This window comes from Manis javanica, chromosome 7 (genome assembly GCF_040802235.1).
Source record: "Manis javanica isolate MJ-LG chromosome 7, MJ_LKY, whole genome shotgun sequence".
Classification (NCBI taxonomy): Eukaryota; Metazoa; Chordata; class Mammalia; order Pholidota; family Manidae; genus Manis; species Manis javanica.
The window spans coordinates 126312739-126327042 of record NC_133162.1 but is presented as its reverse complement, the minus strand read 5'-3'; the positions used below and the strand labels follow the sequence as shown (position 1 = coordinate 126327042).

General features: G+C 32.9%; 1 protein-coding gene across 18 annotated transcripts in view; it reads left to right on the top strand.

Annotated features, from left to right (window-relative positions):
• The window catches only part of BAZ2B (bromodomain adjacent to zinc finger domain 2B), a 153230-nt gene that overhangs the window by 88448 nt on the left and 50478 nt on the right, over positions 1 to 14304 (top strand). For all 18 annotated transcript variants that reach the window (XM_073241524.1, XM_073241520.1, XM_073241527.1 and 15 more), the window contains 4 exons: positions 5264 to 5474; positions 10128 to 10220; positions 10336 to 10397; positions 13723 to 13788. In XM_073241524.1, coding sequence (XP_073097625.1) covers positions 5264 to 5474; positions 10128 to 10220; positions 10336 to 10397; positions 13723 to 13788 — 432 coding nt within the window. The remainder of the gene's footprint in view (positions 1 to 5263; positions 5475 to 10127; positions 10221 to 10335; positions 10398 to 13722; positions 13789 to 14304) is intronic.

Genomic DNA, 14304 nt, shown 5'->3' with positions numbered 1-14304 from the left:
CACTACTTGTCCTCTCTGTGTTGTACAGCCCACCCTCCCCTTTCTCCCTTCCCCCCATGCATGCTAATCTTAATACCCCCTTTCTTCTTCCCCCCCTTATCCCTCCCTGACCACCCATCCTCCCCAGTTCCTTTCCCTTTGGTACCTGTTAGTCCATTTTTGGGTTCTGTAATTCCGCTGCTGTTTTGTTCCTTCAGTTTTTCCTTTGTTCCTATACTCCACAGATGAGTGAAATCATTTGGTATTTCTCTTTCTCTGCTTGGCTTATTTCACTGAGCATAATACTCTCCAGCTCCATCCATGTTGCTACAAATGGTAGGATTTTCCCTCTTCTTATGGCTGAGTAGTATTCCATTGTGTATATGTACCACATCTTCTTTATCCATTCATCTACCGATGGACATTTAGGTTGCTTCCAATTCTTGGCTATTGTAAACAGTGTTGCGATAAACATAGGGGTGCATCTGTCTTTCTCAAACTTGATTGCTGCGTTCTTAGGGTAAATTCCTAGGAGTAGAATTCCTGGGTCAAATGGTAGGTCTGTTTTGAGCATTTTGATGAACCTCCATACTGCTTTCCACAATGGTTGAACTAATTTACATTCCCACCAGCAGTGTAGGAGGGTTCCCCTTTCTCCACAGCCTCGCCAACATTTGTTGTTGTTTGTCTTTTGGATGGCAGCCATCCTTACTGGTGTGAGGTGATACCTCATTGTAGTTTTAATTTGCATTTCTCTGATAATTAACGATGTGGAGCATCTGGAAAGGTGGTTTTTTTTAAAAAAGAAGATAACTTTATTTTATTTGAGCTATGGTTAAATTTACTGAAAATTGTTTAGCCAGAAATAATTTGGTAAATGATCAGTTCTCTGAATGACTAACAGACCTAAAATCTTCAGACCAGATACCTTAATCCAGATTTAAAACATTCACCACAGGTATTTTAGGCCAGGCTTAGAATAGGTACAGTTCCCAATTCTGAAAAATGTTAAGTTCATTCATTCATTTATATAACATTGATCATTCAGGAAGTACTAGGCATCTAAAATATTAATGTGAGAAATTGACACTTAGTTGCCTAGGACTGCAGATCTGTGAGGAAATTCTTGCAGCAAAGTTTTGGTCATACTAAAACTTAAACAAACAACAGCAAAAAATCTCAGTAAGTTGACAAACAGATCATTCAGTGAAAGCTGACTTTTGTGGACTGGGTTCCCTCATTTACTTATTTACTGCTTTCCCCCCAATTAAATCATCCTCAAGTATATAAACTCAAACAAAAATGGGAGCAACAAAATAAACATAAAGTCAGCGAGGATATAAAAGCACAAATGAAACTTGAGAACATATCCTATTAAGACCTAAACATGAACTGGTAGACAGTTGACTCTAGCTGTCAGTGAAACGTAGGAAATCCAATTACTTAGTTCAGTGTCCATAAAGTACAGTGAAAACAGACCAATTGCTCATGAGATGTTCAGCTATGAAAAGTAATGGGAATGTTGAAATAGAAACTCATATTTAAAATTTCATAATCTCACTTAAAATTCTGAATAATGGAAACATTTTAAAGTCAATTCATTTAAGGTAATTTTTTAAAATCTTGAAATATTTGGAAGCAATAAATTTATTTGCCATTTTCCTCAAGTATTTCTCCATCTTGTATCTTAACTTTGTTCAGGAAGAAAACTTTACTACTATTTCCCTTTTCCTTACTTAGAGGCCACGTCAGACCTGTCTGGTCTCCAATGAGGCTTCTCTCCCTCACATCCAGGCAGTCCTCTCTCCAAGAAAAGAGCCACGTTATTTACCTGCCTTTCTACCTCTAATTCTCAGGCCCTAACTCAGACCATCATTATTTTGTTGAGTGGACAGTTGAGACAACTTTCTGTCCCAATCTCTGCATCCGTTTTCAAACTCATTACTTACTCAGGGTGTGATCCTTGAATCACCTGCATTAGAAGAATAACCTGAGTCTGAGGTCCTACTTAAAAATGCTTGTCCTTTTGAGGAGAGGACTCTCTCTAGCTTAACCTCTTTAGAGAATGTGCCTGTACAGAATAGGTGCCTCTAGTGTCTTAAGTAGTGGAAACTGTCTTTATAATGCATTACAGTCTATTAGTATACTGGTATGTGTTACAGTGTAGAGTGACTTTTTCTCATTTACTGTGATTATTTCATTCAGTCATCTGAAATAAAACATAAACCTTTTTTTTCTCTCTCACCCTAGTATTTACAGAAATGAATGTGTTACTGCTAAAGATTTAAATTAGTAACTGTAGAAAGGAGAATTATAATGGTATAAAAGGCTTGATCTGTCACCATCTCTTCTTAGTCATCTTTTTTCTCTTTATCTGTTTCTTTTAAATCTTAAGAAAGATTATTTTCAGGAACCATTTACTATCTTAGTCTTAGAAATTAAGAAAAAAAGAATAAACTCCTTTTTCATGCATGATTTCTGAATGACAAGCATAGGAATCAAATTATATAAATTGTATTTGCTTTTTCTAAGGAAAAGTTTATTGAGAAATAATCTTTTTTTCCTCCCCCACTATTGTTTTGATTGTTCAGTGAATTAAACTTATAATACAAGCTTCAGATTTTCCTAACAATCCATTTCTCATTTTATAAAATCTTGGAGTCAGAAGATAGCCCGATACATGTTGCCCTTAGAAAGTATTTATTTATAAATGCCAAAAGTAAAAATGTAAATGATGTCATTTGTCAGGTGAATTTTGGACACCAACATAATCTGTTCCTTTTTTGACATAGATATATTTTCCTAGCTGAATAAAATATAACTGTAAAAATTATAACTGGATAAAAAGATTAATTGAACCCTTGAAATTTTGGCCAGCGGTTGTTTTTATTATTAATAAAATATTTTTTAAACTGAATGAAAATTCCTTTACACTTGTATTAGTCTCTCTCTTCTACTCCAAGTTTCACAAATGTCAGTTTTATATTTTCCAATTTATGTGATGCATGCTGCCATCATGCCTAAGAGCATAATAGAAAAATGAAAACGTAAACCAATCAAAAGCTTCCCATACTGGTGAACATTAAATTGTTTTGATGGCTTCCTTCTTAGTGTTTTATGGTGTAAAAATGCAGTTAGTACAACTGCTGTTCCTATTGACTTCATTTGAAATCTCAGCAAAAAATTCTCTCCTCAGAATTAATATTTAAAATGGGAATTACTGAAAAGATTTAGTATAGATATTTTTTTAACATACAGACAGTATATGCATTGGTTTTTTTCATAATCCAGCCTTAACATCATCTTGACTATGCTTTCATGCCTAAATATTGTGATCAGTATCAAGTATAAAAATGTCTTTGTAATATCAGTTAAGTACATGTAGTCGTTAAGACCACAGGTTTTTAGAGAGAGACAGTCCTGAATTCAAATCACATTTCTGTTCCTTACTGCCAGTGCACCTCAGGAAATGATTTAACCTCACTGGGCCTGTGATTCCCTCAATGGTAATATAGGGACAGTAAAATCCACCTTACTAGGTAAAATAATTATGAAGATTAAAGTAAACAATATATTCAAAATGCCTCAGACAAAGCACAGTGCTTGGAATGTGGAATGTAACTATTCTCCATAATAGGAGCAAGAGTAGTGTTTGTCTCCATGGTACCCGTTGTGTGAGATCTTTATATGCCATGATTCTGAGCCTGGCCTTATGGCATGAAGGGCAGTCAGAACTTCTGACTCTGGTTGCAGAAGTGCCCAGGGTGGTTCAGGCTAAATACTGCTTTAAGATTCTTTTAAGAAAAGAAAACATTAAAAAATGTTCTTAACCTTCACACCACAGGAATTCTCTCTCAAAAAGGAAGTATGAGGTAATTTTAAAATTGTTTTAGAAAGGTTATTTTGAAAGGATGCTTTTCCTATGTCTGAACATACTACTTTGGACTCTAAATAAGGTTATGTAACAGTGTATTTGTTTTGATTGCCTTACAGAGGACAACCATCTCTTGATTATTACCTATGCACCAAGCAGGCTTATTCCTGTAATACACTAGCGTTATGCTGGTGTATGTGTTTCCATGAGGAGATTTATAGTGGGAAATCTGAAATATCACAAAAATAGGCAAAATAATGTATATCATGTACCTATGATCAGCTTTAGAAATTATCATATGAACAATATTGTTTTACATATATTCCCATCTACTCCTTCTCTTCCATAATTTGTTGAAGCAAATCTTAGACATCGTACTTCATCTGTAAATGTATCTAAAAGATAAGAATTCTTGTTTTCTACAAAAGTGTCACAATACCATTACCATACTTTAAAATTGTGATTTCCTGATACCATCAAATATCAGTCATTATTCAAAATTTTCATTGTTTAAATTATTAACTGTTAGAATTTCCTGAACAATTTGTCTATTTGAATCAAAATCTAGGTAAGAGCCAAACATTGGGCATGTTTGATACATCCTTTAAGGCCCCTTTAATCTTCCTACAGTGTTTTCGCTTCTTGAAATTGATTTGTTGAATAAACTGGGTAATTTGTAGAATTTCCTACAGACTGGATTTTGCTGTGTAGTTTAATATACACAGTGAATAAATTTTCCCAGTTGTTAAATTATAGTGATTTAATCTAGAGGCTTAATCATATCCAGGTTTAGTTTTTTTGGGAGGGGGAGGGAGGTTTAGTTTATAGGTGATGAAGTGAACTTCCATCAAGAGGCTGTCTGTCCACTTGTCTCCCTTTTCTGATGCTTGACAACCATTCAAATGTAATGCTTAGATCCATTAATTCATCAGATATTGCAAAATGCTGATAGTTTGACTCTTACATTCCTTCTTGATTTATTAGCTGTGTTTTTCCTATAAAGAGAATCTTTCGTTTGTTATTTGGATAGCTTCATGTTTGGTTGAATTGATGCTCATGAGAGCAATCCATAGGGGGGTCATCACACAACTAATCTTTTCAAATACCTGCCAACTTTACAGTCATTATAGTTCAGAAATGGTGATTAAGATGTATGTCTCTATATGTTTATAGGTATAGTTATATATCTCAATGTATTTAAAGTTGAAATCATTAAAGTAAGAATATCAAATATATGCCAAAAGCCATGAACAATTATAAATGTAACTTTAATTAGAAACTAAAATTGCTAAAGGTTACAACAGCTTTATAAAAATTAAGATGTGTAAGTTTACCTAGAATTTTTTGACATTGATCACTTATGTTTATTTTGTTCATAATATTTTATTTCTATAAAATGTTAATTAAAAGGGAATGCAGTGGTGTCTTCTGAAAGAAGAGGATGCCATTCCCCGTGTCAGGGCAATGGAAGGTCGTAGAGGAAGACCACCGAATCCAGACAGACAGCGACCAAGAGAGGATACCAGGATGAGACGTCGGAAGGGTCGACCTCCAAATGTTGGCAGTGCTGAATTTCTAGATAACACAGATGCCAAATTGCTAAGAAAACTGCAAGCTCAAGGTAGGGAACATGTATCCGTCACTGTAAGAATCGTACTAAAAGTATTAAGTATTTCTACATGTTTTTGACATAGGAATGACTAATAACTACTTTCAGTTTCTAAAAGGTAGATAATTGTGTTCAAATAAAATGAGAAAATAAGGAGTTCCACTGGTAACTGGAGTTCTTGGATTTAATAAGCGCCTTTCAAGAGTCATACTCGTAAACACATCATACCCTGTGTGTTTAGAATTACAAAGGTAGGTGATGAACTTTTCAGGCCGGAAACTCTCATTTGAACAGCTCCCAGTTCCTGGCGGTGGTGCAAGGGAGTAACTCCAAAATATGTGGATCTGTGGAGTAAATTTTCAGTCAGAGAACTGCTATTAGTGGTGAGTTTTAGTCTGGGTTCTTCTATAGCCTGGATATATAACATTTATTTTCAAAATGCCCAACTAATAAACTTAGATCAAAAAGTATTTTAAGATCACCAGAAAGTATCACTTATCAAGTACAGTTGTGCTCAAAGTAACCTCAAATGTGTTTATGATCCAAACTTATCATGAATTATCAGTAAGAAGTTCCCATGCTGTGTTTCACACAGAGAATGCCGACTAAAATAAAATAGTTCTGCTGTAAAGTTTGAATTAACTAGTTACAAGTGTGAAGCCTCTTAAGGCTGTCTCAATATATATCAATGTGTTTATGTCTTATGTTCATAACCGTATATATATATATGTATATAAATGTATATCAATACATGCTTGTATCATAAACATGATATCCATAAGGGTTTAATAATAAAAACTGACTTAAAAGACTGACAGGATTTTACTACTTTTCATAGTTTTTTTTCATGAGGAAAAGCTTGACTAACTTCATTTATTGTATACACCATTATAATACTGACTTCTCTGTAGCTCTGTTGTTTTCATTATGAAACAAGTATGCATGATAAAAGCTCCTAGAGTATAATGCTTTAAAATACAACATTCACTCTCACTGACTTTAAAATAAAAGACACTCACAAGTTAGATCATAATTAACAGGTTTTTTGTAATCTATCCAGAAGTATGTACACTCACAGACACACATTCAAATACACACTTAATGTGTGCACATGCATATGTAATATGTTCATATATGTATATGTTCTTTTGATTTCTAAAATAAATGAACTTACTGGTATATATACCATTCAGCTTTGTTTTTTTCCACTTAATTTTTCTTGAGCATCTTTCTGTATAGCACTTACAAATCAAGCTTACACTTCCAGTGGCTGAATAGTAGGTGATGCCGTGTATGGCTCTACCATACTTCACTTACTCAGTCTCCTTTGATGAGTGTTTCAGCTGTTTCCTGAACTTTGCTATCGCAAACAATGCTGCAATAAAAACACTACACATATCTTCATTCTTTGATAGGTATGGCTATCCACAGTATAAAATTTCAGAGATAGAATCTCTACTCCAAGGGTATGTGCATTTTCAATTTTGGTAGAGAGCAGGCAAATATTGTCTCCAAAGAGGTTGTTCCAATTCATACTTCCACCAGTGGCATATAAGTTAACTGCCTGCCCTATAACTTAATGTCCTGTAATTTTCCTCTCCTTTAGTATGTTAATTAAGTACTTTTTGTGTTATTTAATTGGATTCCTGTTAAGACTTTACTCTGTTCTAAATAGTCACTACAGAAGGTTTAAAAAATGTTAATATGTAAACATACAGACATACATGATGAGTTTTTTAAATTAGTATTGTCAATAAAACACTGACTCTTCTGAAAAATGTATAATAGTGGGAAGTGTGCATTTTTTACATAAAATAGGAAAGCTTGTAATTAACTGATAAACAAAGCATGGGATATTCATGCCTGTTTTGCTTGTCTATCACAAGTACCATTCATACTTAGTATTCAAAATGGCAACTTTATATTTGCAAACTTAACTAAATTTTATTTTAACAAAATAGAAGATAATTACTCAACTTTTGCCCAGTGTTTTCTACCCTTTCAGATTTCAAATTGGTTTGTATTCTATCACATAGCTCTCCCTTGTATTATATTGCATTTTGTAAATTATGTTACCTTTGACCTTACTATATACATGTTTTTTCTCAACATGTATATAAATATTAAATAGTTAATATAAGTAAATAATTATTCTTAATATTTGTATAAGTATATTTGGTATAATATGCATGTTCTTTCTTGGGAAGGAAAAAGTAGAAATGAGTCACCTGATCACCCCTTTTATTCTAAAAGACTTCTACATTAAAAGTTTGGGGTGTTGTCAGAGGAGATTCTGGAAGTTTCTGTCATATTCTGTTATCCTAGTTGGACTCAACTAGGCTTGTAAAACTGGACTTAATTTAAAGGAAGGTTTACAATAAAATAAATGTGAATTTTGAATGTGAAATGATAGCTCTCAATCTTCTCAGAGAATATAGATAAGAATCTGACCATTTAAATATAAGAAAGACTTTAAAACTATATAAACAAACTTGCTTGTTGATTGGCCAATGCTGTTAATATCTCAAATGCTCTAATTTGTCTAATAATTTACCAGTCAATTTTATTTATCATAGAGTCTGAAATGCCATTGCTGTACAATGATTCATTATTTTAAAATACACCACTGCAAAAGAAAAGTGCTACCAATTGTTAGATATATTCTGGTTTTAAACATGTTTAAAAACTTTATTTCAAAAATAAACTTTTCTTTCTGATATTTGAGCAAATGATTTTGTAAACCATAAAGGATACTTGTCAAGTTAATATATCAAAATTTAGTTATAACAGATAATATATTCAACAATCATAAACCAAATAAATGAGATGTTGGTAGTAGCTTATTCCTCAGCCTGGGTGAAGTTTCTGTGCCTCTGAACTTCTCGTACTTCCTCCATGGGGTGCCTGATTTTTTTAACCTATTTTTCGCATCTTCTTTAACTGCTCATAATACAAAATTTAAGCTATATAAATTTTTAATGACTTACCAAAATTATGTCTTCCTTGCTAGAGTGAAAAGATAACTAGTTGAACTTTTTAGTGTTTTTCTGTCCCAAGGATTTAAAAATAAAAGTTACTGTGCACTTGTGTAGAGCTTGAAATTGCTGATATAGTCACACACAAATACATACCATATATATTACAGAGTTTCTCAGCTGTCACAGAACATATGGTTAAGTCTTTTTTAAAATCTCAAGGCATTTAAATTTTCTTAGAGGTTTTCAGGACTAGTAGCATATAGACCTGGAGTCAGAAAGACCTGGGTTTATACCTTGGCTCTGCAATTTAACCTCTATGAGCCTTAGTTATTTCATTCGTAACTGGGGTGTAGTGTTGCATATCCTATTTGGTTGTTATGAAGATTAAATAAGATCATGTAAATTTAATATGGCAGTTCAATAAATGGTGGAAATTATTAGTAGAGTTCAAGTGATTCAGGTTTTAGCCAAGTATATTCATTACTAATGAATGTAATAGATAGGTTTCTTAAAACTCTTCATCTGCTACAAAATTTAAACCAATATCTAATGTTAGGTATTCTAGAGTGATTTTATAAGTGATATTGTGATACAACACTTTTATAGTTGTTTTCCAGGAAAAGAAAGCACGACATTACAAGCTTTCTGTATCGGTCACCTATTGCCACAGTAATGCTGGGAAACAAGCACCCACAAAACCTCAGTGGTGAACACCACCACGTGGTAATTGGTTAGGCTGATAGGGTCAGCTGGAGGTAAGGTAGGCAGCTCTACTGATCTTGCCTGGCCTTGTTCACGAGTGTGGAGTCAGCTGACTCCCTGTGTTCCAGCCTCTGGCAGCGTAGCCTTAACATGTCCTGATAATAAAGGTCAAGACAGAAGAGTGAAACTGCACACCTGCACAAGTACAGAGTACACTCTCAAACTTACACTTGCAGTCACAACTGCTAACATCCTGTTGGCCAAAGATCACATGTGAGAAGTTAGTATCAAGAGACAAGAAAATAAATTTCATTTCTTGATGAAAAGAATTGCAAAGTTACATTGCAAGTAACATGGATAGAGGGAGGAATAAAGAATTGGGGCCACTAATTCTGTAGACCTCCCCCAGTTTCATACATTGTCCTTAAAAATAATGAGAACTAGATTGTCTTTAAACCTCACTGATATTCTGTATTATTTTTATTTAGATTTAGTCCCTCTGTTTCATAAATGAAAGTATCACTGGATTCAGAAACTTTACCATTTTTATAGCTAATTGAAATACTATGTTTGGGAGGGGCTTTGTATTCTGTTTTGAGTTCTTTTGCTTTATTATATTGCTATTTTTAAGACTGAAGCTAAATCATTCTTTTTACATATTAGCAGCTACTTTCCTACTAAACAGGGATTATGTGAAATGTGAAAAAAATGTACTTAAATTAGCTTCTGTGATGAGGATTAAGAGAAGCATCATTTTTGTGTACTTCTGAATATGGGGCTGTATTTGATGAGAAAGTTGGACAATTTCTAAAGGAAGTAAGCATGGTATTTTCTGCCACACCATTTTCCTACTTGGTATCTAACTTTAAACAATTTTCTTAAAAAGTATGTCCTTTATTATGATGCCATTCACATAGTTAATTGTTTTTAGGTTAGCAGTTAGGTAAAGTTGTTAATCCTAGTCCTTGAAATTTTGTGTTTTCAGAAATAGCCCGACAAGCAGCACAAATAAAGCTTTTGAGAAAACTCCAAAAGCAGGAACAGGCTCGGGTTGCCAAAGAAGCTAAAAAACAACAAGGTGAGTGAGTAAAACGAAAACATGAACTTGAAGAGTGAGTACTGGGGAGTTCACAGGCGGCTTCTCTTCTTCGTTCCTTTTCTGACAATCCCTGTGTTTTGGCTTTTCATCACAGCAATAATGGCTGCTGAGGAGAAGCGAAAGCAAAAAGAGCAGATAAAGATTATGAAACAACAGGTATGTTCATGCCCTGGAACTGGTTTTATAACATCGGTGTTACTTTGGGGATCTATTTACTTATGTGTATATGTGCATTCTTCTCATTTTGATTTCTGAAATAACTGTATTTCATATTTGCTATGTATCTTATTTAGAGAGTTATCATCTTCCTTTAGTTAAAATTCACCTCAATTTTAAACCAAGTCTCTAAAGAAATGATACCAAACAATACAATTATGTAAGTACTTTTAATTTCCTGATAGACTTTGAAGATAAATTAACATCTTGAACAACTTTGAAGATTTGCTCAGATTGCTTCTAAATGCTTAAAAATTATTATTGCAAAAAAACGAGAAAGCATTATTTTAGCATATCCAGTGTTCTATCTTATATCTACAATGCTCTCCTCTGTGTAGTTTTTAAAATTAAATATAAGTAGATGAAATAATTTTTTAACTCTTACAGATAAAGCCTACATGGCAGCATATACTCAACTTCCTTTAAGATGGGCATGTGTAAACTACTCTCCTATCTCCACATACTCATCTAACTATTAAAGCAGAAAGGAAATGGGGGGAAGTACTATTCTTTTAAAATTTTTAAACGGCAAGTAGTTATTTCTGAGTCAATTGTTATATAGACAGCTGCTAAATAATGGCTTGGTTTGTTTTTGATGTGGTTATCTCTAAATAATGTAATGAATACATATATTTAAATACTTTCAATATTGACTAAAGCGGTGTGATTAGAGAGAGTTGATACAGAATTGAGATAGAGAATTTAGAATTTGTAGTCATGCATGTAGGTCATTTGTAGAGTTAAATATGGGCTCTCCTACTTAATAATTTATGACCTTAGATGAATTAGTTAACCTCTCAGCCTCGATTTCCTCCACTGTAAAAGAAAAATAATTGTATTTTATGAAAATTGAATGAATGTAAAATGCCTACCACAGTGACTGGCACAAAGCAAATGCTTTTTAAAAGATAGATATAAAACATCAGAATGTTTGGTATACTCTTTTACTGTAATTTAATGTAAACTTGAATTCTTTCCTTAGTTTGTTAATTGTAACTGCTAAAGACACTGTAAGGTTGACTTTAAAAAATGTAGTGTGATGAATATTTATTAAAATACTGTAATATTTACTGCCTACTACAGTATATGTAAAAATAAGTTCATTTTAAGCTGAAATACTGTTGTTTCTGTTATAGTTTTTAATAGTTTCCTATTTCCTAATGGCTTGAGGCCCATTGTATCCCAATAGCATTTTAAATTCAGCTTTGTGATCCTAAAGTCTTGAAGGGCTACAACCTAAGCCTACATAGTGTGCTACTCATAAAAAAAAATGATGTTCCAAGGTTCCAGAAACAGTAGTACAAGTGAACTGATATCAGACATTCATCAACACACTTACCTGAGACTAGTCTTAGATTAATATCTTTCTTACTCCTTATTGCCAGCAAAGTAAATTAAAGTCGTGCATAGGTTTTTAGTCCACAGCCAGTTACATAGAGCCTATTTTAAAGTTTGCAGTAGATCTAGAATAAAATAATTAAAATAATACCATGTGTTTCTCATCCTCGAGATTATTTTTTCCACCTAGTAGGCCAAAAATACCATCCGACAGTCCTCAAGGCAGTTTTCCGGAAGTATACAGAGGCATTATTATGAAGCAGGAGCAGAGGCTTTGGAAACTGACCAGGGCTCTGCATTCACTGTTTGACTATAGGCAAAATATTTATTCTCTAGGAGCTTCAATTTTCTCTTAGGTGAAAAGCAGATAATTTCAACTTCTGTGTTGTTATTATTTTATGATCAATAAGCAATTTTATATAAAATGCCCAGTTCATTGGATGGATACTCAGTATTATAAGGTGAACACGTATTGTAATAATTTATAAATAATGTTTATCTCTGCTCTTGCTAATGAAAGCACTACTAAATATATGTACATCTATATAAATCACTTAGACTAAAACAAAGCTCTACACTGGGTGAGTTAAGCCCAAGATTCTATACCTATTTCTGTGCTTAAGAGAATAATGAATGACTTCTGTTGACTTGAGTAAAGATTAAATTCAGAGTATACTTTAGGTCTCAAGTTCTAATTTAAATAAATACTTCAAATATGGATCAAGTGCAACCTTCTCTAAGACTTGGAAATAAAAGATACACTGGAATTTTAATTTTGACTAGCTATAATATTCAAAACCTAGGATCACCATCAGCAAAATCATAGAATGTGATCAGTCTTCTAAAATCAGAACAGAAATTCCAGAAATCTCATTATACTGCAGTGGATCCCTGCAGGGAATCAATAACATCAATGCAAAAAAAGAAATAAAAATGTATTAAAGTATAGCTTCAAAAGGTACAACTAGCATCTGGACGTAGGGGTGGGTATGGTAATATACAGTAGCATAAAATCTGTTGGCTCTGAAAATCCTAGGATAGCTGCAATTTACAAGTAGGACAACTTAGGTGTATTTTTTTAAAACTGTATCCTCAGTGCCAATTTGGGACTTTCAAAGGGATTTATGAATGTAAAATTGTTAACAATGTGCTTATAGCATATGCAATGAATATTTTAATGAAAATGTAAAGTTCTTATCAAAATTTAGATTGCTAAATTCAAACAATAACTAGTATATTACATTTAGATAATGTGAGCACCACTTATAAATTATTACAAGTTATTTCTGTATTTGGCTTACTGTAGTTATTGAAAGTAATGTTATTTATCATGTTATGGAAATGGTTAATACTTTGTACAATTGTGATGTACTGTGCACTTTTTTAAGCATTTTTAATTTAATTGTGACACAGTGAGAAAAAGACCAAGTATCTCCCTATTTTATGCAAGAGTAGTTACTGTTTGTTCAAGTTCATGCAATGAGTGACAGTGACTCAGGACTAGCCTTAGGTGTCCTGATTCCTGATACACTATTTTTTCCTACTCTTCTGTCCGATATTTATTTCCAAATGAGTATTACTTGTACTTGCAAATACTTATAAAGACTTGAGTTTAATCAGCTTGGTTTATGTTGTTTCTATATACTTATTTAGAAATAAGGCATTTCTCTTATCAAACTGTGTAGTATAATAACTTACTTAGCATTTGTATTTTAAAATTGTTTTGAGACATTTTATAAAGTCTTACCAATTTAAGACAAGACAAGTGACATATATATAATGTTAAACTAAATAATTGAAATTTATATCTGGCATGGGCAGCCTTTGGTAAATCTGTACTTATATCTTTAATTATTTGATTCCATTTAAATACCTTCCACCTATGTATTTAGTTTATTATCTTAAATTATCATAATTTTTCCTACAGGAAAAAATTAAGAGAATACAACAAATCAGAATGGAAAAAGAACTTCGAGCCCAGCAAATTCTAGAGGTAGAATTCTTAAATTTGGTATGATTAAAGTAATATAGTCATGTATTTTAAAGTCTGAAAAATGAAAATTTTATCAGTATGTTCTCTCACTCATACAAATTAACATGTCCATCACAAATTATCTGTAAACATAATGCGTAGAGTAAGGTCCTCTCTGAACCTTACTCAGCAAGTTTATCTAATCCTAATAGGAAAAATCCAGGAAATAAAGTAAAAAAAAGAAAGGGGAAACCTCGCCATAGCCAAATACAGTTCTCATAAAGATCATATGCTAAAACTCATGTTCTTTACTTTTCAAAAATTCATTAAGTCTTATAGTCAGATACCTGCTTTTCTTTTAGAAATAAAACATGACAAAAGTTAAAGTAAATGTTAAATGTGGAAACAGTTTAACCAGCTTTGTTTTCTGAGTTCTGACAGAACTGGGCTGACGGAATAGGGCTCAAGGACATACTGGCAACAGCAAAAGGAATAGCCAGAGACAGGAAGGGAAAACAGGATAAACAGAAACTGCAA